The 27,294-nt window shown below is 43.9% G+C and overlaps 1 protein-coding gene across 2 annotated transcripts in view; it reads left to right on the top strand.

Moving 5' to 3' along the window:
- The window catches only part of LOC149352255 (uncharacterized), a 95,024-nt gene that overhangs the window by 45,090 nt on the left and 22,640 nt on the right, over positions 1-27,294 (top strand). For both annotated transcript variants that reach the window (XM_089581410.1, XM_089581409.1), the window contains exons 10-12: positions 3,266-3,401; positions 3,519-3,680; positions 25,468-25,640. In XM_089581410.1, the coding sequence (XP_089437536.1) occupies positions 3,266-3,401; positions 3,519-3,680; positions 25,468-25,640 (471 nt within the window). The remainder of the gene's footprint in view (positions 1-3,265; positions 3,402-3,518; positions 3,681-25,467; positions 25,641-27,294) is intronic.

Below are 27,294 nucleotides of genomic sequence, written 5' to 3'. Positions count from 1 at the left end.
ATCGGATTTCACCACAATGGCATCTCTCTCCTACACCCCTTCCCTCATGGCACGGTAGAGATGTCCAACAAAAGTGACATAGTTACGGCACTTTCCCTTTCAGCCCAGCGGCAACAGATAAAAGAGAGAAAGCGAGTGCATTCATGTGTTCTTAGCTTTTTCAATCTTATATGTGTTTTCACGGATGCGCAGTTTGTCGGCATGCAAATATTTGAAGGCGTAAGGTCGGACTCTGTGCTTTCCCCATGAGAGTTTCCACACTTGTTCAATGCTTGAACATACTGGTCTTGAACATTCTTACAACGTCCCTAAGGACATAATTGCTCCCTGGGAAATGCATCCTTTTGATTGTGACACATTTTTTCTTTGAGGTGATCAAGCGAGGATTGCAGATTACAGTAATACAGTGCTTCATGTCTCAGCAAGGATGGTATCGGCATACTGAGCTTTACACAGAAGCCTCGAAGTCCACTACAGTTTCATGTGCAGCTCATGGCTTCCCGATTTTCTGAAACGAAAACAATGAATACACGTGCAAGCATATTAGCTGCAGAATGTCATGGCGTCCTCTTGGTTGTAAGAGACATCCTACAAAAGAAAATACCAGCCTGTGTCATTTGCACCAACTCCTCAATCCCCTAGCGAATTTGAACGAGCCAGACTCGTCATAAGCAGACTGTCATCTCTGGCTAATGATGAGTCGAGCTTGTTGTGCGTTTACTGGCACTTTGTGTCCGGTTTAAGATGAGTGGGGCCCGTCCAAAGCATTGTCTAGGTTTGCCAACGGATGGCAGCATGGGTACTAAATGGTGATTGTGGTACTAATTTCGAAAAAAAAAAAAAAATGGGCCTGTTAGGGTGCTAAGGGGGAATGCAGCTCACAGCCAAAGTTTTTCTTTTATTTTTGATGCATTTATTTGAAATTTTTGAGCATATTAGAAAGAAACTTATGCCTTCTCTCACAAAGTTTCACAGCTTCATCCCTAGAAGATTGTTTTCTAATATGGGCGTGTTCAGATAAGAACGTTAATCGAGGTCTCATGACCATTTTTTGTTTTCAATTAAATTTTTATATGTGATGGGCAAATGTGTCCACACAGAGTAATGAATCTTAGTTTTGCAAGAAACTTCGTAGTTTTCTCGGAAAAAATTTGTATGTCACAAGAGGTGGAGAATGTCATTTTTTAGCACTTCGCAAAGTTGCAAGTTTGAAGCCTCATTGCATGCACAATAAATTTTTTCCCGCACATAAGCATTTCTGCGCAAACTCTTTGCAACTTGTACTATACAGAAAAAACCAAAAATATTTTCTTGCTGTTTTAATCTTCTGAGTAAAAAATTGCAAAATTCGCTTCTGGAGCTATGCGGTGCAAAAAAGGCACTTTTCAGGGCAGCCTTAGAGCAAGATGCCTAAATATCTCCAAACTGAATATTTTTCTCAGTATTTTTCAGCTACTTTTGCTCCCCTCAGGCATGTTCTGTGGCTCTATACTATATAATATGGCCTCAAAATTGGCTGAAGTTTGAAAAGTAAAAAAAGTGACAACTTTTAATTGGATTTAAAAAAACCATCATCATCATCGAATTTTGTTAAAATTTGCCTGAGTAATCCTCGATACTTGATAATTGTATGGCACCAGAAAAGTGTTGCATTATATTGTTTCAAATTACAAAAATAAACACAAAACTGAGTTCATGATTTTGTTATCTAGAATTGCTTATTACTGCTTCTTAGAAATAGTAGCTGTTAGAAATTTCAGTTCGCACTCACTGAACGTGATTACATTTTATTTATCACAATATCCGAATCATTCTCAATTCTTGTAGAGCTTCTATTCGCTTGTTAGCGGCGTTCTTAATGCGTCAAAATGGGAATAAATTCGCTATTTCGCCTGATGTTTCAAGAACTGGCCGGTCGGTGGCAGTCAAACGTTTTTTGTATTTTCTAATTTATTAATCATAAGGTCCATTTTATTTATTTATTTGTTTAATACTGCAGAGTCGCTTGACTCAAAGCAGGCATGAGCACGGGCATGAGCACAGATACAAATAAAAAAACAAGATATGCACGAACGTCATGCAAGAGATATAATCGTCATGCAAGAGGTATATAATCGATTCTTTAAAAATATTAGATCATTTCTCGGTTCTTAGAAAAATTTTTATGTATAAAATTAATATTGCCACGCGCCTAACGCGCCGCGCGGCCTCCGCGCTGAGTCGAAGACGACGACGAAGCGGCGGTGGGCTCTCGTGGCGCGCTGTTCTGTTCTGTGTCGTGGAAGCTGGCTCGATAATTAAAAAGAAGGCTCCCGGTCTTGGGTTCTTTCTGACGTCTACCTTCACGGCTCCTCTGGTCGTGACAATATTAATGCATTTCTGAAGTCGGCATTTCCGAACCTGCATCTAGTTGCCTCTGTGTTCAGTGGTTCTACAGGGCACTGTCAGAAGACAAAATGTTGTCTCCTCACTGAGGGGAACAATTTATCTGCAAGGTTTTTAATCAGGAGAAGTTTTAATCAGGAGGCAATTTACAAATGGGATGCCCCTTCATGTGCAGATTGCAATTCAGAAAATCATAACAAAAAATAAACAGCAGCAGTTGATTTCGGTTTGCGTGCAGTATATTGTCCAGCATGAAGCACAAACCAGATCACAGTCTCTTCCATACCGAAGCAGCGGTGGAGGCCACGTAGGATGCACTGCCTTCATTTCACTGAACATACTTCCACAGGTGGAGCGTCTGAACTCCAGGCACTTTCTTTGCCAGTTTCTATTCTTCCTTCATTTTGTGAAAGTCTGCAAGCTCCCTCTGTGAGAGCTCCAGAATGGTGATGTTCTATAGCGTTCCTTGAATTGTGTCTGCGAATCCTCTGGTTGTGTGTATGGCCTCACTTGCAAGCTTCTGCAAGTTGTGGTGTGATGCTAGCTAAAGTAATATCCACATCAGTTTTTAGAATTTCAAAAATGCGGTTACCCTTGGCGATATGTCCCAACAAAGTTTAGCAACATGGCACCAAAATACATGTGCTTTTGAGAAGCTTGCAGGCAAAGCAATCTTTCCAGTGCACGCGTAAAGATAGCCAAAATTTGTTGGGCCACAGCGCCGAGGGTAACCACATTTTCAGAATTCTAAAAACTGATGTGGATATTACTTACGGCAGAAACAAATCAGAAAAAATATTCTTCAGGGCACAGTCTTGTATTTTCGTCAGCGTATGAAAGGACATTGGTGTTCAAGCTCAGAATCACTGTTGCATCGCAGGCTCTGTGCAAAGAAGCAGAAGCCCAGGAAGTGGTGATAGCTCAAGCAAGCCGAGCCTTGGAGGTTTGTCGCCTGACAACGGAATTTCTTGGCTCTGCTGAACAAGTAGAAGGGGAGCGCCTACTTTTGCTTGCAAGTGAGTTCTATTCTTTAACATCTTTAATTGTGTGTGCATTTTTCTCAGTCCTTTAGTCATAATCAGGGTGATGTGCTGTCCTCTAAATAACTTCTGCATGCGTTTGGGACCCGCCAGCTGAGCGCAGGCAAGCTTGTCTAGCAGAAGTGGAACGGCTCAAAACGCGTGGTGGGTGTGGAGATGAAGAAGTGGTTCCTGAGCGTGCCTCCCTGACCCTGAGCCAGCTGCAGCTGCCCCTCAAGCGAGAGTTCCTGGCTGCTCAGCTTGAAGGGATTCTGGGTATGCACAATTTGTTGGCTAGCGTCTTAGTGACTTCACAAAACTGGGTCATCAAAGTTCATCATTTGCCGAGTCATCGAACACTGTAATCATGCATGTTGTTGGGCTAGCATTTGGCATTGTGCAATTTTCATCCTAAAGACTGCACTGATTTGGAAATAATGTTATTGTTTTGAGGTAGTATTTTGGGTGTAAAGTAAAAGCTGGTTAATTCAACCCTCATTAATTCGGAAATCCGGATAACTCAAACTGCCGGCTCAGTCCTGGCCAGTGACCATGTAAATCTATGGTGTTGATGGCTCACTAATTCGGATGCTACGGGTCCTGTACCAGTTAATTCGAATGGGCTCTCGAAGGAGGCCGCATTCAGGTATGGCCAGCACAGCAAGAAATCGTCAAAACAACTCTACTCAAATCTTGAGTTCCATGCTGCAGAGTTGCCCACACACCTCTGATATGCGCGCCACGGCAGACGTGACAACAAATGAATGGCCCTGTCTCTGAGAGCAGTGCGACCGCTTAGTTTCGATTTCACTTTTCTGAGCTTCGCACCATGTCGCAGAGACGGCGGCTTGACCAGCCAGCATCTATCAGCCAACCTAACCCAGCTGTGTACCGTTTCAGACGCTGATTGCCGCATTGCCGGTGTTTTCTTTCCCCATTTTTTTTTCTCGCTGCTTCGGTGCTGCTGAACTGTTTCCTTCCCTTCTGTTCACATGGTTCTGTTTTTCCAGTTTGCCAAAACTGCGCTCTAGTCACGTGCTGTTGGCACTTCGTGCAGTGAAGCCTCCACACACGGGATGGTGCCACTTATGATGGGTGTGACATGGTAGCGTTGGAGTGCCACTGAGTCGCACTGTGAAGGATGCTGGAGGCTTTAACGATTTTGGAGAAATTTTGCTCCAGTGCTCTTGACAATATGCACGCAGTAAAGCATTGATGGAAACGCAAAAAATAATGATTGCCACACTGTTCTCATCCCAAAATCAGGCAGCCGTCGCCCAATCTTTCACCAAATAAATTTACCATGATGCAAGCAGTTCTTGATAGTTTTTTCGGGGTCATTTGATTATTCAAACATTTTTTCCGGTCCCTTGAAATCGGAATCAGTGAGCTTTTACCGCACATCATATGCCATATAGCTATCAATAAAAGGAAGTGAGATATTTGTCCACATGTCAGCATTTTTGTTACATAAGAGTGTGAGATTAAAAGATTGATGCTTGTTGGGCTAGTTGGTTAAACATGACTTCAGTGGCAGCGCACGTAGAAAGAAGGGACGGGATAGGACACAAGGGTAAAGAACACTCTTTACTTCCGTCCCTTCTTTCTGCGTGCGCTGCCACTGAAATTATGAGGTAAAAGAAATAAAACCATGTTTTATTCAAGTTTTATGAGCCTGGAAGTGTCAGTGTGGCATCTGTAAAAGTCAGATTGGCTCCACTTTTGTTGCAGTGATAGCAAGATTTAACTTTTAGTTAGCACTGTGGTATTCAGGTTGGGGCCATTTGTGCTAAGGCCTTTGTGCCACTGTATTATTATAGAATATATATGATATAGTGTGCATGAATCAGCCCAGTGAATTCTTCATTCTCTTCATGTGCCACCATAGTTTAATTGGCAGAAGGTCATTTGTTAGTTCATTTGCCTTCAGCCTTCAACAAAAAGCCTATTTTCAATTAAACATTACATATTTTTGTGCTCTTCTCCCTGGCTGAAATACTATTTCCTGAATTCTTTAGATGTCAAGCAGTTGTGCAAGCTATGTTCCAGTGGCTGTGTTTGTGGTGGTATAACACTGGTAGTGCAGGACAGTCACACTTTTCTGCTGCATACTCTTCGCTTGGCAATGGATGACTGGAAGGGCAGCACATTTGGGAAAGCATGAGTAACAGGTCACAGTGAGAACACGGGGACAAAATGGTTTTGGGGCATCCAGTAAGCCTTCTAAGCTGGTGACGCCACGTTCAACTAGCAGCATAAAAGTACAGGATGTTTACACGCCTCTTTCTTTTTTTGGAGTACAATGCTTGAACAGAAGGAAACACAAAGCAGAGAAGCACAAAAGCAAAAAAAAAAATTTCACTCTGTAAAGGATAAATCTGTAGAGAGGCTGTGTTTTCTGAAGTCGGTCATCAGAGGGTCGTTTTTTGTGCCGCTTCAGAGTTTATATTGTGTAAATTATTTTTGCACCTCATTGTAGCGTCCTTCAAAGTTGCCTCTATCAGAGTTGTGTTTGTCATGTGGCAGTTTCACTGCTGGATATCAGCATGCCTAGCGACCTGAAAAACCCAGAATTGTCAGGGAAATTTTGTACTCCTGGAAATTTTGGGAAATTTTGTACACCTGGAAAATTTGGGAAATTTTGTACACCTGCAAAATTCAGGAAATTGTTAGGGATACCATCAAAAAATTGGCCAAGTCAAGCAAAATGACAGACTCAATTCAAATGATTGTCTGCCATGAATCACAACAGAACTGCGAGTACCCAGCACGTGGTCCAGACATGTGTGCATGGCATCTTTTCGCTTCGAACGCAAGGCCTGACATCCTGTGACCCGCAACAGTGGCTCAGTGGCTTTGGCATTTGGCTCCAGATCCATAGTCATGGGTTTGATTCCATCCGTGGTGGCGATATTTCGATGGAGATGAAATACAAAAGCACCTGTGTGCATGCGACATTAGTGCACATTAAAGGTGCAGTGAAGAGGAATCTGAACTCGTCTTTTTGCCGCGGGAGCTCAATCTACACGTTCCGAGCATTCTTAGAAACTTCGATTTATTGCCCTGTGTGGCCGATTTCCCTAATTAAATCGAATTAACGTCCGGCTCCCGCCTTTATTTTTGAATTCTCCCTCGTACGGTGGGCGGAGTCGACCAACGCGGGGAGTGCCTTTCACCCAGTCCCGTGGCGGCTTGCCGTTCTGCCATTTGCGGAGTAATATGTAGTAGTCCATAGAAGCAAATAGTCCGCGCGTATTTTGATTTCTGCGGGCTTATTTTGCCGTTATATTATCTGCAAATGAAACTATTTATTCCCGGAAACCTAAAAAACAAAATGAAGCGAAAGCAAAGCCTCACTTTCACTGTCAGTTTCACTTTTATCATCTTCATGCCAGCCCTCACTGACGGCGGGCTCAACCGATGTTTCACCAACCGATGTTTCGGAGGCTGATTGGCACGTCGCTGCTGTTTTCTCCCTTCCTCCCTCCTCTTCTTTTCTTCTCCCCGCTTCACTTCGACACCACTGAGTGTTTCCTTCACTTCCGTTCGTGTGGTCTCATTCTTCCTGTCCGCCGAAACTGTGTGCTTGCCATTTGCAATTTGTCTGGTGAGGCCTCCTCACAATTGACGCTAGCGCTTGCAAGGTGAGAGGCAGTAGTGATGGAGCTCCACCGCGTCGTGTCGTGAAGGAAGCCGGGGAGGCCCTTATGATTTTGGAGCAGTTGTGCTTTGGTGCTCCCGACAGTATGCTCGCAATAAAGTATTGATGGAAGTGTGAGAAATAGTCACTGCTGTGCCGTTGTTGTCTCAAAAACAGGCATTTTTTGCCAAGTCTTTCACCAAACAAGCTTTCCTTGATGCAAGCAGTTCTTGACAGTTTTTCGGGGTCATTCGACAATTCGAACTTTCGGATAATTCGAATATTTTTTCTGGTCCCTTGAAGTTCGAGTTAACGAGCTTTTACTCTACAATGTTTCACGGCAACATTCAGCAGCTCCCTTATCATGTAAACATCATACTGTCATAACTTTTTCTCGTGAACACAGTTATACCTTGTGGGCTTATGGTAAATTGTACGTCTTCTACAGTATTTCTCCTACCTTATTATGTGATGCCTAATGCTGTTAGGAGGTGGTAAATGTTGACGAGGAGAAGCAAAATATTTGTGTGCAAGGTCTGTTGCTGTTGATCGCTGTATTTTGTGAAAACGCATTTGTCCTTGAACTCAAATTGCTTGTCTCAGTATTTTATCTACTCAAGAATATTCAGTTTTATTGGCATGCAGCGTTTATTGTTGGTTGGTTTTTAAGGAAAGGAAATTATGAAGTAACTGTCTCACATGTCTTGGTGGACGCCCGAATTGCGCCGTAAGGAAAGGATAAAGGAGGGAGTGAAAGAAGAAAAAAAGAAAGAGTTGTCGTAGTGGAGGGCTCCGGAATAATTTCGACCACCCAGGGGATCTTTAACATGCACTGACATCGGACAGCGCACGGGCGCTTTACTCCGGCATTTGGCATTGTGCAATTTTCATCCTAAAGACTGCACTGATTTGGAAATAATGTTATTGTTTTGAAGTAGTATTTTGGGTGTAAAGTAAAAGCTGGTTAATTCAACCCTCATTAATTCGGAAATCCGGATAACTCAAACTGCCGGCTCAGTCCTGGCCAGTGACCATGTAAATCTATGGTGTTGATGGCTCACTAATTCGGATGCTACGGGTCCTGTACCAGTTAATTCGAATGGGCTCTCGAAGGAGGCCGCATTCAGGTATGGCCAGCACAGCAAGAAATCGTCAAAACAACTCTACTCAAATCTTGAGTTCCATGCTGCAGAGTTGCCCACACACCTCTGATATGCGCGCCACGGCAGACGTGACAACAAATGAATGGCCCTGTCTCTGAGAGCAGTGCGACCGCTTAGTTTCGATTTCACTTTTCTGAGCTTCGCACCATGTCGCAGAGACGGCGGCTTGACCAGCCAGCATCTATCAGCCAACCTAACCCAGCTGTGTACCGTTTCAGACGCTGATTGCCGCATTGCCGGTGTTTTCTTTCCCCATTTTTTTTTCTCGCTGCTTCGGTGCTGCTGAACTGTTTCCTTCCCTTCTGTTCACATGGTTCTGTTTTTCCAGTTTGCCAAAACTGCGCTCTAGTCACGTGCTGTTGGCACTTCGTGCAGTGAAGCCTCCACACACGGGATGGTGCCACTTATGATGGGTGTGACATGGTAGCGTTGGAGTGCCACTGAGTCGCACTGTGAAGGATGCTGGAGGCTTTAACGATTTTGGAGAAATTTTGCTCCAGTGCTCTTGACAATATGCACGCAGTAAAGCATTGATGGAAACGCAAAAAATAATGATTGCCACACTGTTCTCATCCCAAAATCAGGCAGCCGTCGCCCAATCTTTCACCAAATAAATTTACCATGATGCAAGCAGTTCTTGATAGTTTTTTCGGGGTCATTTGATTATTCAAACATTTTTTCCGGTCCCTTGAAATCGGAATCAGTGAGCTTTTACCGCACATCATATGCCATATAGCTATCAATAAAAGGAAGTGAGATATTTGTCCACATGTCAGCATTTTTGTTACATAAGAGTGTGAGATTAAAAGATTGATGCTTGTTGGGCTAGTTGGTTAAACATGACTTCAGTGGCAGCGCACGTAGAAAGAAGGGACGGGATAGGACACAAGGGTAAAGAACACTCTTTACTTCCGTCCCTTCTTTCTGCGTGCGCTGCCACTGAAATTATGAGGTAAAAGAAATAAAACCATGTTTTATTCAAGTTTTATGAGCCTGGAAGTGTCAGTGTGGCATCTGTAAAAGTCAGATTGGCTCCACTTTTGTTGCAGTGATAGCAAGATTTAACTTTTAGTTAGCACTGTGGTATTCAGGTTGGGGCCATTTGTGCTAAGGCCTTTGTGCCACTGTATTATTATAGAATATATATGATATAGTGTGCATGAATCAGCCCAGTGAATTCTTCATTCTCTTCATGTGCCACCATAGTTTAATTGGCAGAAGGTCATTTGTTAGTTCATTTGCCTTCAGCCTTCAACAAAAAGCCTATTTTCAATTAAACATTACATATTTTTGTGCTCTTCTCCCTGGCTGAAATACTATTTCCTGAATTCTTTAGATGTCAAGCAGTTGTGCAAGCTATGTTCCAGTGGCTGTGTTTGTGGTGGTATAACACTGGTAGTGCAGGACAGTCACACTTTTCTGCTGCATACTCTTCGCTTGGCAATGGATGACTGGAAGGGCAGCACATTTGGGAAAGCATGAGTAACAGGTCACAGTGAGAACACGGGGACAAAATGGTTTTGGGGCATCCAGTAAGCCTTCTAAGCTGGTGACGCCACGTTCAACTAGCAGCATAAAAGTACAGGATGTTTACACGCCTCTTTCTTTTTTTGGAGTACAATGCTTGAACAGAAGGAAACACAAAGCAGAGAAGCACAAAAGCAAAAAAAAAAATTTCACTCTGTAAAGGATAAATCTGTAGAGAGGCTGTGTTTTCTGAAGTCGGTCATCAGAGGGTCGTTTTTTGTGCCGCTTCAGAGTTTATATTGTGTAAATTATTTTTGCACCTCATTGTAGCGTCCTTCAAAGTTGCCTCTATCAGAGTTGTGTTTGTCATGTGGCAGTTTCACTGCTGGATATCAGCATGCCTAGCGACCTGAAAAACCCAGAATTGTCAGGGAAATTTTGTACTCCTGGAAATTTTGGGAAATTTTGTACACCTGGAAAATTTGGGAAATTTTGTACACCTGCAAAATTCAGGAAATTGTTAGGGATACCATCAAAAAATTGGCCAAGTCAAGCAAAATGACAGACTCAATTCAAATGATTGTCTGCCATGAATCACAACAGAACTGCGAGTACCCAGCACGTGGTCCAGACATGTGTGCATGGCATCTTTTCGCTTCGAACGCAAGGCCTGACATCCTGTGACCCGCAACAGTGGCTCAGTGGCTTTGGCATTTGGCTCCAGATCCATAGTCATGGGTTTGATTCCATCCGTGGTGGCGATATTTCGATGGAGATGAAATACAAAAGCACCTGTGTGCATGCGACATTAGTGCACATTAAAGGTGCAGTGAAGAGGAATCTGAACTCGTCTTTTTGCCGCGGGAGCTCAATCTACACGTTCCGAGCATTCTTAGAAACTTCGATTTATTGCCCTGTGTGGCCGATTTCCCTAATTAAATCGAATTAACGTCCGGCTCCCGCCTTTATTTTTGAATTCTCCCTCGTACGGTGGGCGGAGTCGACCAACGCGGGGAGTGCCTTTCACCCAGTCCCGTGGCGGCTTGCCGTTCTGCCATTTGCGGAGTAATATGTAGTAGTCCATAGAAGCAAATAGTCCGCGCGTATTTTGATTTCTGCGGGCTTATTTTGCCGTTATATTATCTGCAAATGAAACTATTTATTCCCGGAAACCTAAAAAACAAAATGAAGCGAAAGCAAAGCCTCACTTTCACTGTCAGTTTCACTTTTATCATCTTCATGCCAGCCCTCACTGACGGCGGGCTCAACCGATGTTTCACCAACCGATGTTTCGGAGGCTGATTGGCACGTCGCTGCTGTTTTCTCCCTTCCTCCCTCCTCTTCTTTTCTTCTCCCCGCTTCACTTCGACACCACTGAGTGTTTCCTTCACTTCCGTTCGTGTGGTCTCATTCTTCCTGTCCGCCGAAACTGTGTGCTTGCCATTTGCAATTTGTCTGGTGAGGCCTCCTCACAATTGACGCTAGCGCTTGCAAGGTGAGAGGCAGTAGTGATGGAGCTCCACCGCGTCGTGTCGTGAAGGAAGCCGGGGAGGCCCTTATGATTTTGGAGCAGTTGTGCTTTGGTGCTCCCGACAGTATGCTCGCAATAAAGTATTGATGGAAGTGTGAGAAATAGTCACTGCTGTGCCGTTGTTGTCTCAAAAACAGGCATTTTTTGCCAAGTCTTTCACCAAACAAGCTTTCCTTGATGCAAGCAGTTCTTGACAGTTTTTCGGGGTCATTCGACAATTCGAACTTTCGGATAATTCGAATATTTTTTCTGGTCCCTTGAAGTTCGAGTTAACGAGCTTTTACTCTACAATGTTTCACGACAACATTCAGCAGCTCCCTTATCATGTAAACATCATACTGTCATAACTTTTTCTCGTGAACACAGTTATACCTTGTGGGCTTATGGTAAATTGTACGTCTTCTACAGTATTTCTCCTACCTTATTATGTGATGCCTAATGCTGTTAGGAGGTGGTAAATGTTGACGAGGAGAAGCAAAATATTTGTGTGCAAGGTCTGTTGCTGTTGATCGCTGTATTTTGTGAAAACGCATTTGTCCTTGAACTCAAATTGCTTGTCTCAGTATTTTATCTACTCAAGAATATTCAGTTTTATTGGCATGCAGCGTTTATTGTTGGTTGGTTTTTAAGGAAAGGAAATTATGAAGTAACTGTCTCACATGTCTTGGTGGACGCCCGAATTGCGCCGTAAGGAAAGGATAAAGGAGGGAGTGAAAGAAGAAAAAAAGAAAGAGTTGTCGTAGTGGAGGGCTCCGGAATAATTTCGACCACCCAGGGGATCTTTAACATGCACTGACATCGGACAGCGCACGGGCGCTTTACTCCGGCATTTGGCATTGTGCAATTTTCATCCTAAAGACTGCACTGATTTGGAAATAATGTTATTGTTTTGAAGTAGTATTTTGGGTGTAAAGTAAAAGCTGGTTAATTCAACCCTCATTAATTCGGAAATCCGGATAACTCAAACTGCCGGCTCAGTCCTGGCCAGTGACCATGTAAATCTATGGTGTTGATGGCTCACTAATTCGGATGCTACGGGTCCTGTACCAGTTAATTCGAATGGGCTCTCGAAGGAGGCCGCATTCAGGTATGGCCAGCACAGCAAGAAATCGTCAAAACAACTCTACTCAAATCTTGAGTTCCATGCTGCAGAGTTGCCCACACACCTCTGATATGCGCGCCACGGCAGACGTGACAACAAATGAATGGCCCTGTCTCTGAGAGCAGTGCGACCGCTTAGTTTCGATTTCACTTTTCTGAGCTTCGCACCATGTCGCAGAGACGGCGGCTTGACCAGCCAGCATCTATCAGCCAACCTAACCCAGCTGTGTACCGTTTCAGACGCTGATTGCCGCATTGCCGGTGTTTTCTTTCCCCATTTTTTTTTCTCGCTGCTTCGGTGCTGCTGAACTGTTTCCTTCCCTTCTGTTCACATGGTTCTGTTTTTCCAGTTTGCCAAAACTGCGCTCTAGTCACGTGCTGTTGGCACTTCGTGCAGTGAAGCCTCCACACACGGGATGGTGCCACTTATGATGGGTGTGACATGGTAGCGTTGGAGTGCCACTGAGTCGCACTGTGAAGGATGCTGGAGGCTTTAACGATTTTGGAGAAATTTTGCTCCAGTGCTCTTGACAATATGCACGCAGTAAAGCATTGATGGAAACGCAAAAAATAATGATTGCCACACTGTTCTCATCCCAAAATCAGGCAGCCGTCGCCCAATCTTTCACCAAATAAATTTACCATGATGCAAGCAGTTCTTGATAGTTTTTTCGGGGTCATTTGATTATTCAAACATTTTTTCCGGTCCCTTGAAATCGGAATCAGTGAGCTTTTACCGCACATCATATGCCATATAGCTATCAATAAAAGGAAGTGAGATATTTGTCCACATGTCAGCATTTTTGTTACATAAGAGTGTGAGATTAAAAGATTGATGCTTGTTGGGCTAGTTGGTTAAACATGACTTCAGTGGCAGCGCACGTAGAAAGAAGGGACGGGATAGGACACAAGGGTAAAGAACACTCTTTACTTCCGTCCCTTCTTTCTGCGTGCGCTGCCACTGAAATTATGAGGTAAAAGAAATAAAACCATGTTTTATTCAAGTTTTATGAGCCTGGAAGTGTCAGTGTGGCATCTGTAAAAGTCAGATTGGCTCCACTTTTGTTGCAGTGATAGCAAGATTTAACTTTTAGTTAGCACTGTGGTATTCAGGTTGGGGCCATTTGTGCTAAGGCCTTTGTGCCACTGTATTATTATAGAATATATATGATATAGTGTGCATGAATCAGCCCAGTGAATTCTTCATTCTCTTCATGTGCCACCATAGTTTAATTGGCAGAAGGTCATTTGTTAGTTCATTTGCCTTCAGCCTTCAACAAAAAGCCTATTTTCAATTAAACATTACATATTTTTGTGCTCTTCTCCCTGGCTGAAATACTATTTCCTGAATTCTTTAGATGTCAAGCAGTTGTGCAAGCTATGTTCCAGTGGCTGTGTTTGTGGTGGTATAACACTGGTAGTGCAGGACAGTCACACTTTTCTGCTGCATACTCTTCGCTTGGCAATGGATGACTGGAAGGGCAGCACATTTGGGAAAGCATGAGTAACAGGTCACAGTGAGAACACGGGGACAAAATGGTTTTGGGGCATCCAGTAAGCCTTCTAAGCTGGTGACGCCACGTTCAACTAGCAGCATAAAAGTACAGGATGTTTACACGCCTCTTTCTTTTTTTGGAGTACAATGCTTGAACAGAAGGAAACACAAAGCAGAGAAGCACAAAAGCAAAAAAAAAAATTTCACTCTGTAAAGGATAAATCTGTAGAGAGGCTGTGTTTTCTGAAGTCGGTCATCAGAGGGTCGTTTTTTGTGCCGCTTCAGAGTTTATATTGTGTAAATTATTTTTGCACCTCATTGTAGCGTCCTTCAAAGTTGCCTCTATCAGAGTTGTGTTTGTCATGTGGCAGTTTCACTGCTGGATATCAGCATGCCTAGCGACCTGAAAAACCCAGAATTGTCAGGGAAATTTTGTACTCCTGGAAATTTTGGGAAATTTTGTACACCTGGAAAATTTGGGAAATTTTGTACACCTGCAAAATTCAGGAAATTGTTAGGGATACCATCAAAAAATTGGCCAAGTCAAGCAAAATGACAGACTCAATTCAAATGATTGTCTGCCATGAATCACAACAGAACTGCGAGTACCCAGCACGTGGTCCAGACATGTGTGCATGGCATCTTTTCGCTTCGAACGCAAGGCCTGACATCCTGTGACCCGCAACAGTGGCTCAGTGGCTTTGGCATTTGGCTCCAGATCCATAGTCATGGGTTTGATTCCATCCGTGGTGGCGATATTTCGATGGAGATGAAATACAAAAGCACCTGTGTGCATGCGACATTAGTGCACATTAAAGGTGCAGTGAAGAGGAATCTGAACTCGTCTTTTTGCCGCGGGAGCTCAATCTACACGTTCCGAGCATTCTTAGAAACTTCGATTTATTGCCCTGTGTGGCCGATTTCCCTAATTAAATCGAATTAACGTCCGGCTCCCGCCTTTATTTTTGAATTCTCCCTCGTACGGTGGGCGGAGTCGACCAACGCGGGGAGTGCCTTTCACCCAGTCCCGTGGCGGCTTGCCGTTCTGCCATTTGCGGAGTAATATGTAGTAGTCCATAGAAGCAAATAGTCCGCGCGTATTTTGATTTCTGCGGGCTTATTTTGCCGTTATATTATCTGCAAATGAAACTATTTATTCCCGGAAACCTAAAAAACAAAATGAAGCGAAAGCAAAGCCTCACTTTCACTGTCAGTTTCACTTTTATCATCTTCATGCCAGCCCTCACTGACGGCGGGCTCAACCGATGTTTCACCAACCGATGTTTCGGAGGCTGATTGGCACGTCGCTGCTGTTTTCTCCCTTCCTCCCTCCTCTTCTTTTCTTCTCCCCGCTTCACTTCGACACCACTGAGTGTTTCCTTCACTTCCGTTCGTGTGGTCTCATTCTTCCTGTCCGCCGAAACTGTGTGCTTGCCATTTGCAATTTGTCTGGTGAGGCCTCCTCACAATTGACGCTAGCGCTTGCAAGGTGAGAGGCAGTAGTGATGGAGCTCCACCGCGTCGTGTCGTGAAGGAAGCCGGGGAGGCCCTTATGATTTTGGAGCAGTTGTGCTTTGGTGCTCCCGACAGTATGCTCGCAATAAAGTATTGATGGAAGTGTGAGAAATAGTCACTGCTGTGCCGTTGTTGTCTCAAAAACAGGCATTTTTTGCCAAGTCTTTCACCAAACAAGCTTTCCTTGATGCAAGCAGTTCTTGACAGTTTTTCGGGGTCATTCGACAATTCGAACTTTCGGATAATTCGAATATTTTTTCTGGTCCCTTGAAGTTCGAGTTAACGAGCTTTTACTCTACAATGTTTCACGGCAACATTCAGCAGCTCCCTTATCATGTAAACATCATACTGTCATAACTTTTTCTCGTGAACACAGTTATACCTTGTGGGCTTATGGTAAATTGTACGTCTTCTACAGTATTTCTCCTACCTTATTATGTGATGCCTAATGCTGTTAGGAGGTGGTAAATGTTGACGAGGAGAAGCAAAATATTTGTGTGCAAGGTCTGTTGCTGTTGATCGCTGTATTTTGTGAAAACGCATTTGTCCTTGAACTCAAATTGCTTGTCTCAGTATTTTATCTACTCAAGAATATTCAGTTTTATTGGCATGCAGCGTTTATTGTTGGTTGGTTTTTAAGGAAAGGAAATTATGAAGTAACTGTCTCACATGTCTTGGTGGACGCCCGAATTGCGCCGTAAGGAAAGGATAAAGGAGGGAGTGAAAGAAGAAAAAAAGAAAGAGTTGTCGTAGTGGAGGGCTCCGGAATAATTTCGACCACCCAGGGGATCTTTAACATGCACTGACATCGGACAGCGCACGGGCGCTTTACTCCGGCATTTGGCATTGTGCAATTTTCATCCTAAAGACTGCACTGATTTGGAAATAATGTTATTGTTTTGAAGTAGTATTTTGGGTGTAAAGTAAAAGCTGGTTAATTCAACCCTCATTAATTCGGAAATCCGGATAACTCAAACTGCCGGCTCAGTCCTGGCCAGTGACCATGTAAATCTATGGTGTTGATGGCTCACTAATTCGGATGCTACGGGTCCTGTACCAGTTAATTCGAATGGGCTCTCGAAGGAGGCCGCATTCAGGTATGGCCAGCACAGCAAGAAATCGTCAAAACAACTCTACTCAAATCTTGAGTTCCATGCTGCAGAGTTGCCCACACACCTCTGATATGCGCGCCACGGCAGACGTGACAACAAATGAATGGCCCTGTCTCTGAGAGCAGTGCGACCGCTTAGTTTCGATTTCACTTTTCTGAGCTTCGCACCATGTCGCAGAGACGGCGGCTTGACCAGCCAGCATCTATCAGCCAACCTAACCCAGCTGTGTACCGTTTCAGACGCTGATTGCCGCATTGCCGGTGTTTTCTTTCCCCATTTTTTTTTCTCGCTGCTTCGGTGCTGCTGAACTGTTTCCTTCCCTTCTGTTCACATGGTTCTGTTTTTCCAGTTTGCCAAAACTGCGCTCTAGTCACGTGCTGTTGGCACTTCGTGCAGTGAAGCCTCCACACACGGGATGGTGCCACTTATGATGGGTGTGACATGGTAGCGTTGGAGTGCCACTGAGTCGCACTGTGAAGGATGCTGGAGGCTTTAACGATTTTGGAGAAATTTTGCTCCAGTGCTCTTGACAATATGCACGCAGTAAAGCATTGATGGAAACGCAAAAAATAATGATTGCCACACTGTTCTCATCCCAAAATCAGGCAGCCGTCGCCCAATCTTTCACCAAATAAATTTACCATGATGCAAGCAGTTCTTGATAGTTTTTTCGGGGTCATTTGATTATTCAAACATTTTTTCCGGTCCCTTGAAATCGGAATCAGTGAGCTTTTACCGCACATCATATGCCATATAGCTATCAATAAAAGGAAGTGAGATATTTGTCCACATGTCAGCATTTTTGTTACATAAGAGTGTGAGATTAAAAGATTGATGCTTGTTGGGCTAGTTGGTTAAACATGACTTCAGTGGCAGCGCACGTAGAAAGAAGGGACGGGATAGGACACAAGGGTAAAGAACACTCTTTACTTCCGTCCCTTCTTTCTGCGTGCGCTGCCACTGAAATTATGAGGTAAAAGAAATAAAACCATGTTTTATTCAAGTTTTATGAGCCTGGAAGTGTCAGTGTGGCATCTGTAAAAGTCAGATTGGCTCCACTTTTGTTGCAGTGATAGCAAGATTTAACTTTTAGTTAGCACTGTGGTATTCAGGTTGGGGCCATTTGTGCTAAGGCCTTTGTGCCACTGTATTATTATAGAATATATATGATATAGTGTGCATGAATCAGCCCAGTGAATTCTTCATTCTCTTCATGTGCCACCATAGTTTAATTGGCAGAAGGTCATTTGTTAGTTCATTTGCCTTCAGCCTTCAACAAAAAGCCTATTTTCAATTAAACATTACATATTTTTGTGCTCTTCTCCCTGGCTGAAATACTATTTCCTGAATTCTTTAGATGTCAAGCAGTTGTGCAAGCTATGTTCCAGTGGCTGTGTTTGTGGTGGTATAACACTGGTAGTGCAGGACAGTCACACTTTTCTGCTGCATACTCTTCGCTTGGCAATGGATGACTGGAAGGGCAGCACATTTGGGAAAGCATGAGTAACAGGTCACAGTGAGAACACGGGGACAAAATGGTTTTGGGGCATCCAGTAAGCCTTCTAAGCTGGTGACGCCACGTTCAACTAGCAGCATAAAAGTACAGGATGTTTACACGCCTCTTTCTTTTTTTGGAGTACAATGCTTGAACAGAAGGAAACACAAAGCAGAGAAGCACAAAAGCAAAAAAAAAAATTTCACTCTGTAAAGGATAAATCTGTAGAGAGGCTGTGTTTTCTGAAGTCGGTCATCAGAGGGTCGTTTTTTGTGCCGCTTCAGAGTTTATATTGTGTAAATTATTTTTGCACCTCATTGTAGCGTCCTTCAAAGTTGCCTCTATCAGAGTTGTGTTTGTCATGTGGCAGTTTCACTGCTGGATATCAGCATGCCTAGCGACCTGAAAAACCCAGAATTGTCAGGGAAATTTTGTACTCCTGGAAATTTTGGGAAATTTTGTACACCTGGAAAATTTGGGAAATTTTGTACACCTGCAAAATTCAGGAAATTGTTAGGGATACCATCAAAAAATTGGCCAAGTCAAGCAAAATGACAGACTCAATTCAAATGATTGTCTGCCATGAATCACAACAGAACTGCGAGTACCCAGCACGTGGTCCAGACATGTGTACATGGCATCTTTTCGCTTCGAACGCAAGGCCTGACATCCTGTGACCCGCAACAGTGGCTCAGTGGCTTTGGCATTTGGCTCCAGATCCATAGTCATGGGTTTGATTCCATCCGTGGTGGCGATATTTCGATGGAGATGAAATACAAAAGCACCTGTGTGCATGCGACATTAGTGCACATTAAAGGTGCAGTGAAGAGGAATCTGAACTCGTCTTTTTGCCGCGGGAGCTCAATCTACACGTTCCGAGCATTCTTAGAAACTTCGATTTATTGCCCTGTGTGGCCGATTTCCCTAATTAAATCGAATTAACGTCCGGCTCCCGCCTTTATTTTTGAATTCTCCCTCGTACGGTGGGCGGAGTCGACCAACGCGGGGAGTGCCTTTCACCCAGTCCCGTGGCGGCTTGCCGTTCTGCCATTTGCGGAGTAATATGTAGTAGTCCATAGAAGCAAATAGTCCGCGCGTATTTTGATTTCTGCGGGCTTATTTTGCCGTTATATTATCTGCAAATGAAACTATTTATTCCCGGAAACCTAAAAAACAAAATGAAGCGAAAGCAAAGCCTCACTTTCACTGTCAGTTTCACTTTTATCATCTTCATGCCAGCCCTCACTGACGGCGGGCTCAACCGATGTTTCACCAACCGATGTTTCGGAGGCTGATTGGCACGTCGCTGCTGTTTTCTCCCTTCCTCCCTCCTCTTCTTTTCTTCTCCCCGCTTCACTTCGACACCACTGAGTGTTTCCTTCACTTCCGTTCGTGTGGTCTCATTCTTCCTGTCCGCCGAAACTGTGTGCTTGCCATTTGCAATTTGTCTGGTGAGGCCTCCTCACAATTGACGCTAGCGCTTGCAAGGTGAGAGGCAGTAGTGATGGAGCTCCACCGCGTCGTGTCGTGAAGGAAGCCGGGGAGGCCCTTATGATTTTGGAGCAGTTGTGCTTTGGTGCTCCCGACAGTATGCTCGCAATAAAGTATTGATGGAAGTGTGAGAAATAGTCACTGCTGTGCCGTTGTTGTCTCAAAAACAGGCATTTTTTGCCAAGTCTTTCACCAAACAAGCTTTCCTTGATGCAAGCAGTTCTTGACAGTTTTTCGGGGTCATTCGACAATTCGAACTTTCGGATAATTCGAATATTTTTTCTGGTCCCTTGAAGTTCGAGTTAACGAGCTTTTACTCTACAATGTTTCACGACAACATTCAGCAGCTCCCTTATCATGTAAACATCATACTGTCATAACTTTTTCTCGTGAACACAGTTATACCTTGTGGGCTTATGGTAAATTGTACGTCTTCTACAGTATTTCTCCTACCTTATTATGTGATGCCTAATGCTGTTAGGAGGTGGTAAATGTTGACGAGGAGAAGCAAAATATTTGTGTGCAAGGTCTGTTGCTGTTGATCGCTGTATTTTGTGAAAACGCATTTGTCCTTGAACTCAAATTGCTTGTCTCAGTATTTTATCTACTCAAGAATATTCAGTTTTATTGGCATGCAGCGTTTATTGTTGGTTGGTTTTTAAGGAAAGGAAATTATGAAGTAACTGTCTCACATGTCTTGGTGGACGCCCGAATTGCGCCGTAAGGAAAGGATAAAGGAGGGAGTGAAAGAAGAAAAAAAGAAAGAGTTGTCGTAGTGGAGGGCTCCGGAATAATTTCGACCACCCAGGGGATCTTTAACATGCACTGACATCGGACAGCGCACGGGCGCTTTACTCCGGCATTTGGCATTGTGCAATTTTCATCCTAAAGACTGCACTGATTTGGAAATAATGTTATTGTTTTGAAGTAGTATTTTGGGTGTAAAGTAAAAGCTGGTTAATTCAACCCTCATTAATTCGGAAATCCGGATAACTCAAACTGCCGGCTCAGTCCTGGCCAGTGACCATGTAAATCTATGGTGTTGATGGCTCACTAATTCGGATGCTACGGGTCCTGTACCAGTTAATTCGAATGGGCTCTCGAAGGAGGCCGCATTCAGGTATGGCCAGCACAGCAAGAAATCGTCAAAACAACTCTACTCAAATCTTGAGTTCCATGCTGCAGAGTTGCCCACACACCTCTGATATGCGCGCCACGGCAGACGTGACAACAAATGAATGGCCCTGTCTCTGAGAGCAGTGCGACCGCTTAGTTTCGATTTCACTTTTCTGAGCTTCGCACCATGTCGCAGAGACGGCGGCTTGACCAGCCAGCATCTATCAGCCAACCTAACCCAGCTGTGTACCGTTTCAGACGCTGATTGCCGCATTGCCGGTGTTTTCTTTCCCCATTTTTTTTTCTCGCTGCTTCGGTGCTGCTGAACTGTTTCCTTCCCTTCTGTTCACATGGTTCTGTTTTTCCAGTTTGCCAAAACTGCGCTCTAGTCACGTGCTGTTGGCACTTCGTGCAGTGAAGCCTCCACACACGGGATGGTGCCACTTATGATGGGTGTGACATGGTAGCGTTGGAGTGCCACTGAGTCGCACTGTGAAGGATGCTGGAGGCTTTAACGATTTTGGAGAAATTTTGCTCCAGTGCTCTTGACAATATGCACGCAGTAAAGCATTGATGGAAACGCAAAAAATAATGATTGCCACACTGTTCTCATCCCAAAATCAGGCAGCCGTCGCCCAATCTTTCACCAAATAAATTTACCATGATGCAAGCAGTTCTTGATAGTTTTTTCGGGGTCATTTGATTATTCAAACATTTTTTCCGGTCCCTTGAAATCGGAATCAGTGAGCTTTTACCGCACATCATATGCCATATAGCTATCAATAAAAGGAAGTGAGATATTTGTCCACATGTCAGCATTTTTGTTACATAAGAGTGTGAGATTAAAAGATTGATGCTTGTTGGGCTAGTTGGTTAAACATGACTTCAGTGGCAGCGCACGTAGAAAGAAGGGACGGGATAGGACACAAGGGTAAAGAACACTCTTTACTTCCGTCCCTTCTTTCTGCGTGCGCTGCCACTGAAATTATGAGGTAAAAGAAATAAAACCATGTTTTATTCAAGTTTTATGAGCCTGGAAGTGTCAGTGTGGCATCTGTAAAAGTCAGATTGGCTCCACTTTTGTTGCAGTGATAGCAAGATTTAACTTTTAGTTAGCACTGTGGTATTCAGGTTGGGGCCATTTGTGCTAAGGCCTTTGTGCCACTGTATTATTATAGAATATATATGATATAGTGTGCATGAATCAGCCCAGTGAATTCTTCATTCTCTTCATGTGCCACCATAGTTTAATTGGCAGAAGGTCATTTGTTAGTTCATTTGCCTTCAGCCTTCAACAAAAAGCCTATTTTCAATTAAACATTACATATTTTTGTGCTCTTCTCCCTGGCTGAAATACTATTTCCTGAATTCTTTAGATGTCAAGCAGTTGTGCAAGCTATGTTCCAGTGGCTGTGTTTGTGGTGGTATAACACTGGTAGTGCAGGACAGTCACACTTTTCTGCTGCATACTCTTCGCTTGGCAATGGATGACTGGAAGGGCAGCACATTTGGGAAAGCATGAGTAACAGGTCACAGTGAGAACACGGGGACAAAATGGTTTTGGGGCATCCAGTAAGCCTTCTAAGCTGGTGACGCCACGTTCAACTAGCAGCATAAAAGTACAGGATGTTTACACGCCTCTTTCTTTTTTTGGAGTACAATGCTTGAACAGAAGGAAACACAAAGCAGAGAAGCACAAAAGCAAAAAAAAAAATTTCACTCTGTAAAGGATAAATCTGTAGAGAGGCTGTGTTTTCTGAAGTCGGTCATCAGAGGGTCGTTTTTTGTGCCGCTTCAGAGTTTATATTGTGTAAATTATTTTTGCACCTCATTGTAGCGTCCTTCAAAGTTGCCTCTATCAGAGTTGTGTTTGTCATGTGGCAGTTTCACTGCTGGATATCAGCATGCCTAGCGACCTGAAAAACCCAGAATTGTCAGGGAAATTTTGTACTCCTGGAAATTTTGGGAAATTTTGTACACCTGGAAAATTTGGGAAATTTTGTACACCTGCAAAATTCAGGAAATTGTTAGGGATACCATCAAAAAATTGGCCAAGTCAAGCAAAATGACAGACTCAATTCAAATGATTGTCTGCCATGAATCACAACAGAACTGCGAGTACCCAGCACGTGGTCCAGACATGTGTGCATGGCATCTTTTCGCTTCGAACGCAAGGCCTGACATCCTGTGACCCGCAACAGTGGCTCAGTGGCTTTGGCATTTGGCTCCAGATCCATAGTCATGGGTTTGATTCCATCCGTGGTGGCGATATTTCGATGGAGATGAAATACAAAAGCACCTGTGTGCATGCGACATTAGTGCACATTAAAGGTGCAGTGAAGAGGAATCTGAACTCGTCTTTTTGCCGCGGGAGCTCAATCTACACGTTCCGAGCATTCTTAGAAACTTCGATTTATTGCCCTGTGTGGCCGATTTCCCTAATTAAATCGAATTAACGTCCGGCTCCCGCCTTTATTTTTGAATTCTCCCTCGTACGGTGGGCGGAGTCGACCAACGCGGGGAGTGCCTTTCACCCAGTCCCGTGGCGGCTTGCCGTTCTGCCATTTGCGGAGTAATATGTAGTAGTCCATAGAAGCAAATAGTCCGCGCGTATTTTGATTTCTGCGGGCTTATTTTGCCGTTATATTATCTGCAAATGAAACTATTTATTCCCGGAAACCTAAAAAACAAAATGAAGCGAAAGCAAAGCCTCACTTTCACTGTCAGTTTCACTTTTATCATCTTCATGCCAGCCCTCACTGACGGCGGGCTCAACCGATGTTTCACCAACCGATGTTTCGGAGGCTGATTGGCACGTCGCTGCTGTTTTCTCCCTTCCTCCCTCCTCTTCTTTTCTTCTCCCCGCTTCACTTCGACACCACTGAGTGTTTCCTTCACTTCCGTTCGTGTGGTCTCATTCTTCCTGTCCGCCGAAACTGTGTGCTTGCCATTTGCAATTTGTCTGGTGAGGCCTCCTCACAATTGACGCTAGCGCTTGCAAGGTGAGAGGCAGTAGTGATGGAGCTCCACCGCGTCGTGTCGTGAAGGAAGCCGGGGAGGCCCTTATGATTTTGGAGCAGTTGTGCTTTGGTGCTCCCGACAGTATGCTCGCAATAAAGTATTGATGGAAGTGTGAGAAATAGTCACTGCTGTGCCGTTGTTGTCTCAAAAACAGGCATTTTTTGCCAAGTCTTTCACCAAACAAGCTTTCCTTGATGCAAGCAGTTCTTGACAGTTTTTCGGGGTCATTCGACAATTCGAACTTTCGGATAATTCGAATATTTTTTCTGGTCCCTTGAAGTTCGAGTTAACGAGCTTTTACTCTACAATGTTTCACGACAACATTCAGCAGCTCCCTTATCATGTAAACATCATACTGTCATAACTTTTTCTCGTGAACACAGTTATACCTTGTGGGCTTATGGTAAATTGTACGTCTTCTACAGTATTTCTCCTACCTTATTATGTGATGCCTAATGCTGTTAGGAGGTGGTAAATGTTGACGAGGAGAAGCAAAATATTTGTGTGCAAGGTCTGTTGCTGTTGATCGCTGTATTTTGTGAAAACGCATTTGTCCTTGAACTCAAATTGCTTGTCTCAGTATTTTATCTACTCAAGAATATTCAGTTTTATTGGCATGCAGCGTTTATTGTTGGTTGGTTTTTAAGGAAAGGAAATTATGAAGTAACTGTCTCACATGTCTTGGTGGACGCCCGAATTGCGCCGTAAGGAAAGGATAAAGGAGGGAGTGAAAGAAGAAAAAAAGAAAGAGTTGTCGTAGTGGAGGGCTCCGGAATAATTTCGACCACCCAGGGGATCTTTAACATGCACTGACATCGGACAGCGCACGGGCGCTTTACTCCGGCTCAGTAGATGAGCTCCTTAACCACTGAGCCACCGCAGCGGATTGTTTATTAAGGCGAAAGCCTTTAATGCCTCATGCTGTCGTTAGCAATCCGTGTCGGCAGTCGTGTCTGCGTCCGTGTCGGCAGCCGTGTCGACAGATCTGTCGGCGTTTTGACGGGTGTCAACCGAGGTATGTGAGGCAGTTACTGCGTAATTTCCTTTCCTCAAATACAATTTTCAGTTTCTTCATTACAGCCCCTCTTTCTTCTTTCACTGCCACTTCCTCCCTTCCTGTACGGTGCAGTTAAGGTGTTCACCGAGATGACTGAGAATTACAGCGCCATTTCCTTTCCTTAAAAAGCGTTGCGATAAAAGGGCAAGGCATCACGCCAAACGAATGGTGGCGTTTCGTGGACTCCCTGGCAGCGCTACAACACGCTGTCGCGTTCCACTCCTAAAGGCGAAGCTTAAGCGCCATTAATTAGCAGTCGATTAGTGCTGAGTGATCAATCAGTAATTAGTCATTAATTAGTAATTTGTCATTACTTCGTCATCAATTATGTGTGACGTCATCCAGTGGTGACGTCACCACTGTCAGATAGGCACAGTGATGCGGAAAACGCTTTCGCCTCTACGCACTTTAGACAGTCAAAGTGCCCCCTGAATTTTTTGTTCGAATTTGCTTTCAAACAAAAGATTATTCACATACTCTTAATGAGAACATAATATCCTTCAGAAGAAAAGGAAAAGGCTAGCCAACCTTATTACAGTCTGGAAAAGGAGCAATGAATGTATTGTAAGTCACAGCCTGAAGCTGTTTTAGGCTGGACTTCCTTTAGCAATAAATCCTCTTTCTCAAACAGGAAGAGCAAATTTGTTTTTGTTGCATGTATATTGTCTGTTGTTATAGGTACACATGTATTTTTTCTGTTATCATACAAGCCACTAAGTTTTTCTGCCTTTTCTGTGGTCAGGGAATTTTGACTGAAATAGTCTGGGAAAACAAAGGAAAGGTTAGGATTTTGAAAGGAGTAGCTTGCTAGACACCATCGATACTGGCATGTCTCTTAATTCTGTGTGATTGCTTTCAGGAGAAGATGTGCATTACTTCCTGTGCCTGATAAGCCACGGGGCCCAGGTGCTGGCCAGCCAGATGCTGTCAACAGCAGACAATGCTGGCACCAATGCTCTCTGCTTCAGCAACCACATGACTTTGCGAGATCTGCGGGCAGACTTTGTGGTCAAAGTGCACGTCTACGCCCTGGTAGGTGCACATTGCCATGATGTTTCTGAAGAAACTGCCCTCAATGTGTGATATTTTGGTTTGGTGCTTTTAGATAGTATGTTAACATAGTTTATAGAGTGTAGTGGATATTTAAGTGTATTGGCAAATTAGTTTTTGCATAGTGGAATAATAGTATCACGAAACGGCCAGTAACAGTATATGGTTAAACCTGGATGTGATGAATTTCCATGTGGAGAATTCCTCAATATTATGAACTTTTTCAGTTCTTTACCACCGTTCCCATTGGAGTGTGTGCATTTGTGAACTCCATGTCACAAAGGTGTTGCGGTGGTCCATCTTGACATAATGAACTCTCTGCACTAACTTTTTATGACCTAGTACTGCATTACTTGTAATTTGGCTGGAGGTTGCAAAAGTTTCATTGCATCTCTGTATAATGAACTCTCTGCACTGACTGTTTATGACCTAGTGCTGCAGTACCTGTAATTCGGCTGAAGGTTGCAAAAGTTTCGATGGAACAAAACAGGTTGCAAAAGTTTCGATGGAATAAAACAGACTGCCACCAAAGGATTGTGTGCAGTAGCATTGAATGAACACAGTTGACGTAACGCGCCATATGCCAGTACCATCGACATCACTCTGTAGTAAATGCAGTAGCCTTCACAGCTTTCACTTTGTAATATTACATGGTGTGGCATGCAGTAATGCATATTCAAAAGCATTGCAAAACAACAGGGTGTAGCAAAAAGACAGGGGATGAGCAGTGCATGTCCATTGCTGCTGCTGGGTTGTTAACGTGTGCCGGGAGCTGGCACAGCTCTGAGTGCTGGTGACGTGAGGCGAGCACAGAGTCCATTTTCAAGGGAAGTGCTGCCCAGCCATACCAAAAGCGGAGGCACAGGTTAAAGTGCAGGCACCTCCGACTCCTCCCCCCCCCCCCCCCCCCCCCCCTCCCCCCACGTTACTCTCTTCACTCCACATCCAGCAATGCTGTGTGAGCCGTGGTGGAGATGGCAGCAGCTGCTGCAACAGTCATGTTATCAACATATTCGTAAAATGTTTCTTCCTTTTTAGCAACTCAAGTAAAAGGTACTTAATGCGAATGTTTGCTAAGTATTTCACCTATATTTGTTTCTCATTTTGGTTTAGTTTCTGCTTTTCCCTTTTGAGTCTTCATGTGAAACTACTTGTATCAAAAGCCTTTATGTAATGAAAAGTCGGACTTTTCTCAGTTTCACTGTATCCAGGTTTTGCTGTATTTATGCATAAAGAAGAAAGTGTGTCACTGCTTGGAATGCCCAGTATGAAGGAGGACAAGGTTGGAAGGGAGAGGAAAGGCACAGAGGGACTGTTGCAATTTTGGTGGAAACTGGAACTGTGCCTCGAGGAAAGGGATAAGGGGAGTGAAAAGCGAGGAGAGATGTTTTGCAGGTGCAACTTTTGTCAAATGTAAGGAGCCCATGAGGTTTTCTTCTTGGCGGCGTTGTGTGGCTTATCACACATCGAAAGAGTTCAAAATCTCTTCACGGTGAGAGGAACTCTTCTCTTCACTCCTCTGTATGTCCAGACTTTCATGGATGCTAAAAATGCCCCACACAAGGCCTAGAAGCGTAAACCCCTTGGGCTTATTACTTTTGACAGAGGCTGTATGTGCCATTTACACCCCTTGTCA

Source organism: Amblyomma mixtum, chromosome 3, assembly GCF_055824585.1.
Source record: "Amblyomma mixtum isolate Tamu chromosome 3, ASM5582458v1, whole genome shotgun sequence".
NCBI classification, from domain to species: Eukaryota; Metazoa; Arthropoda; class Arachnida; order Ixodida; family Ixodidae; genus Amblyomma; species Amblyomma mixtum.
Note: the sequence above shows the minus strand (reverse complement) of the source record. Positions and strands in the feature narration are given on the sequence as shown.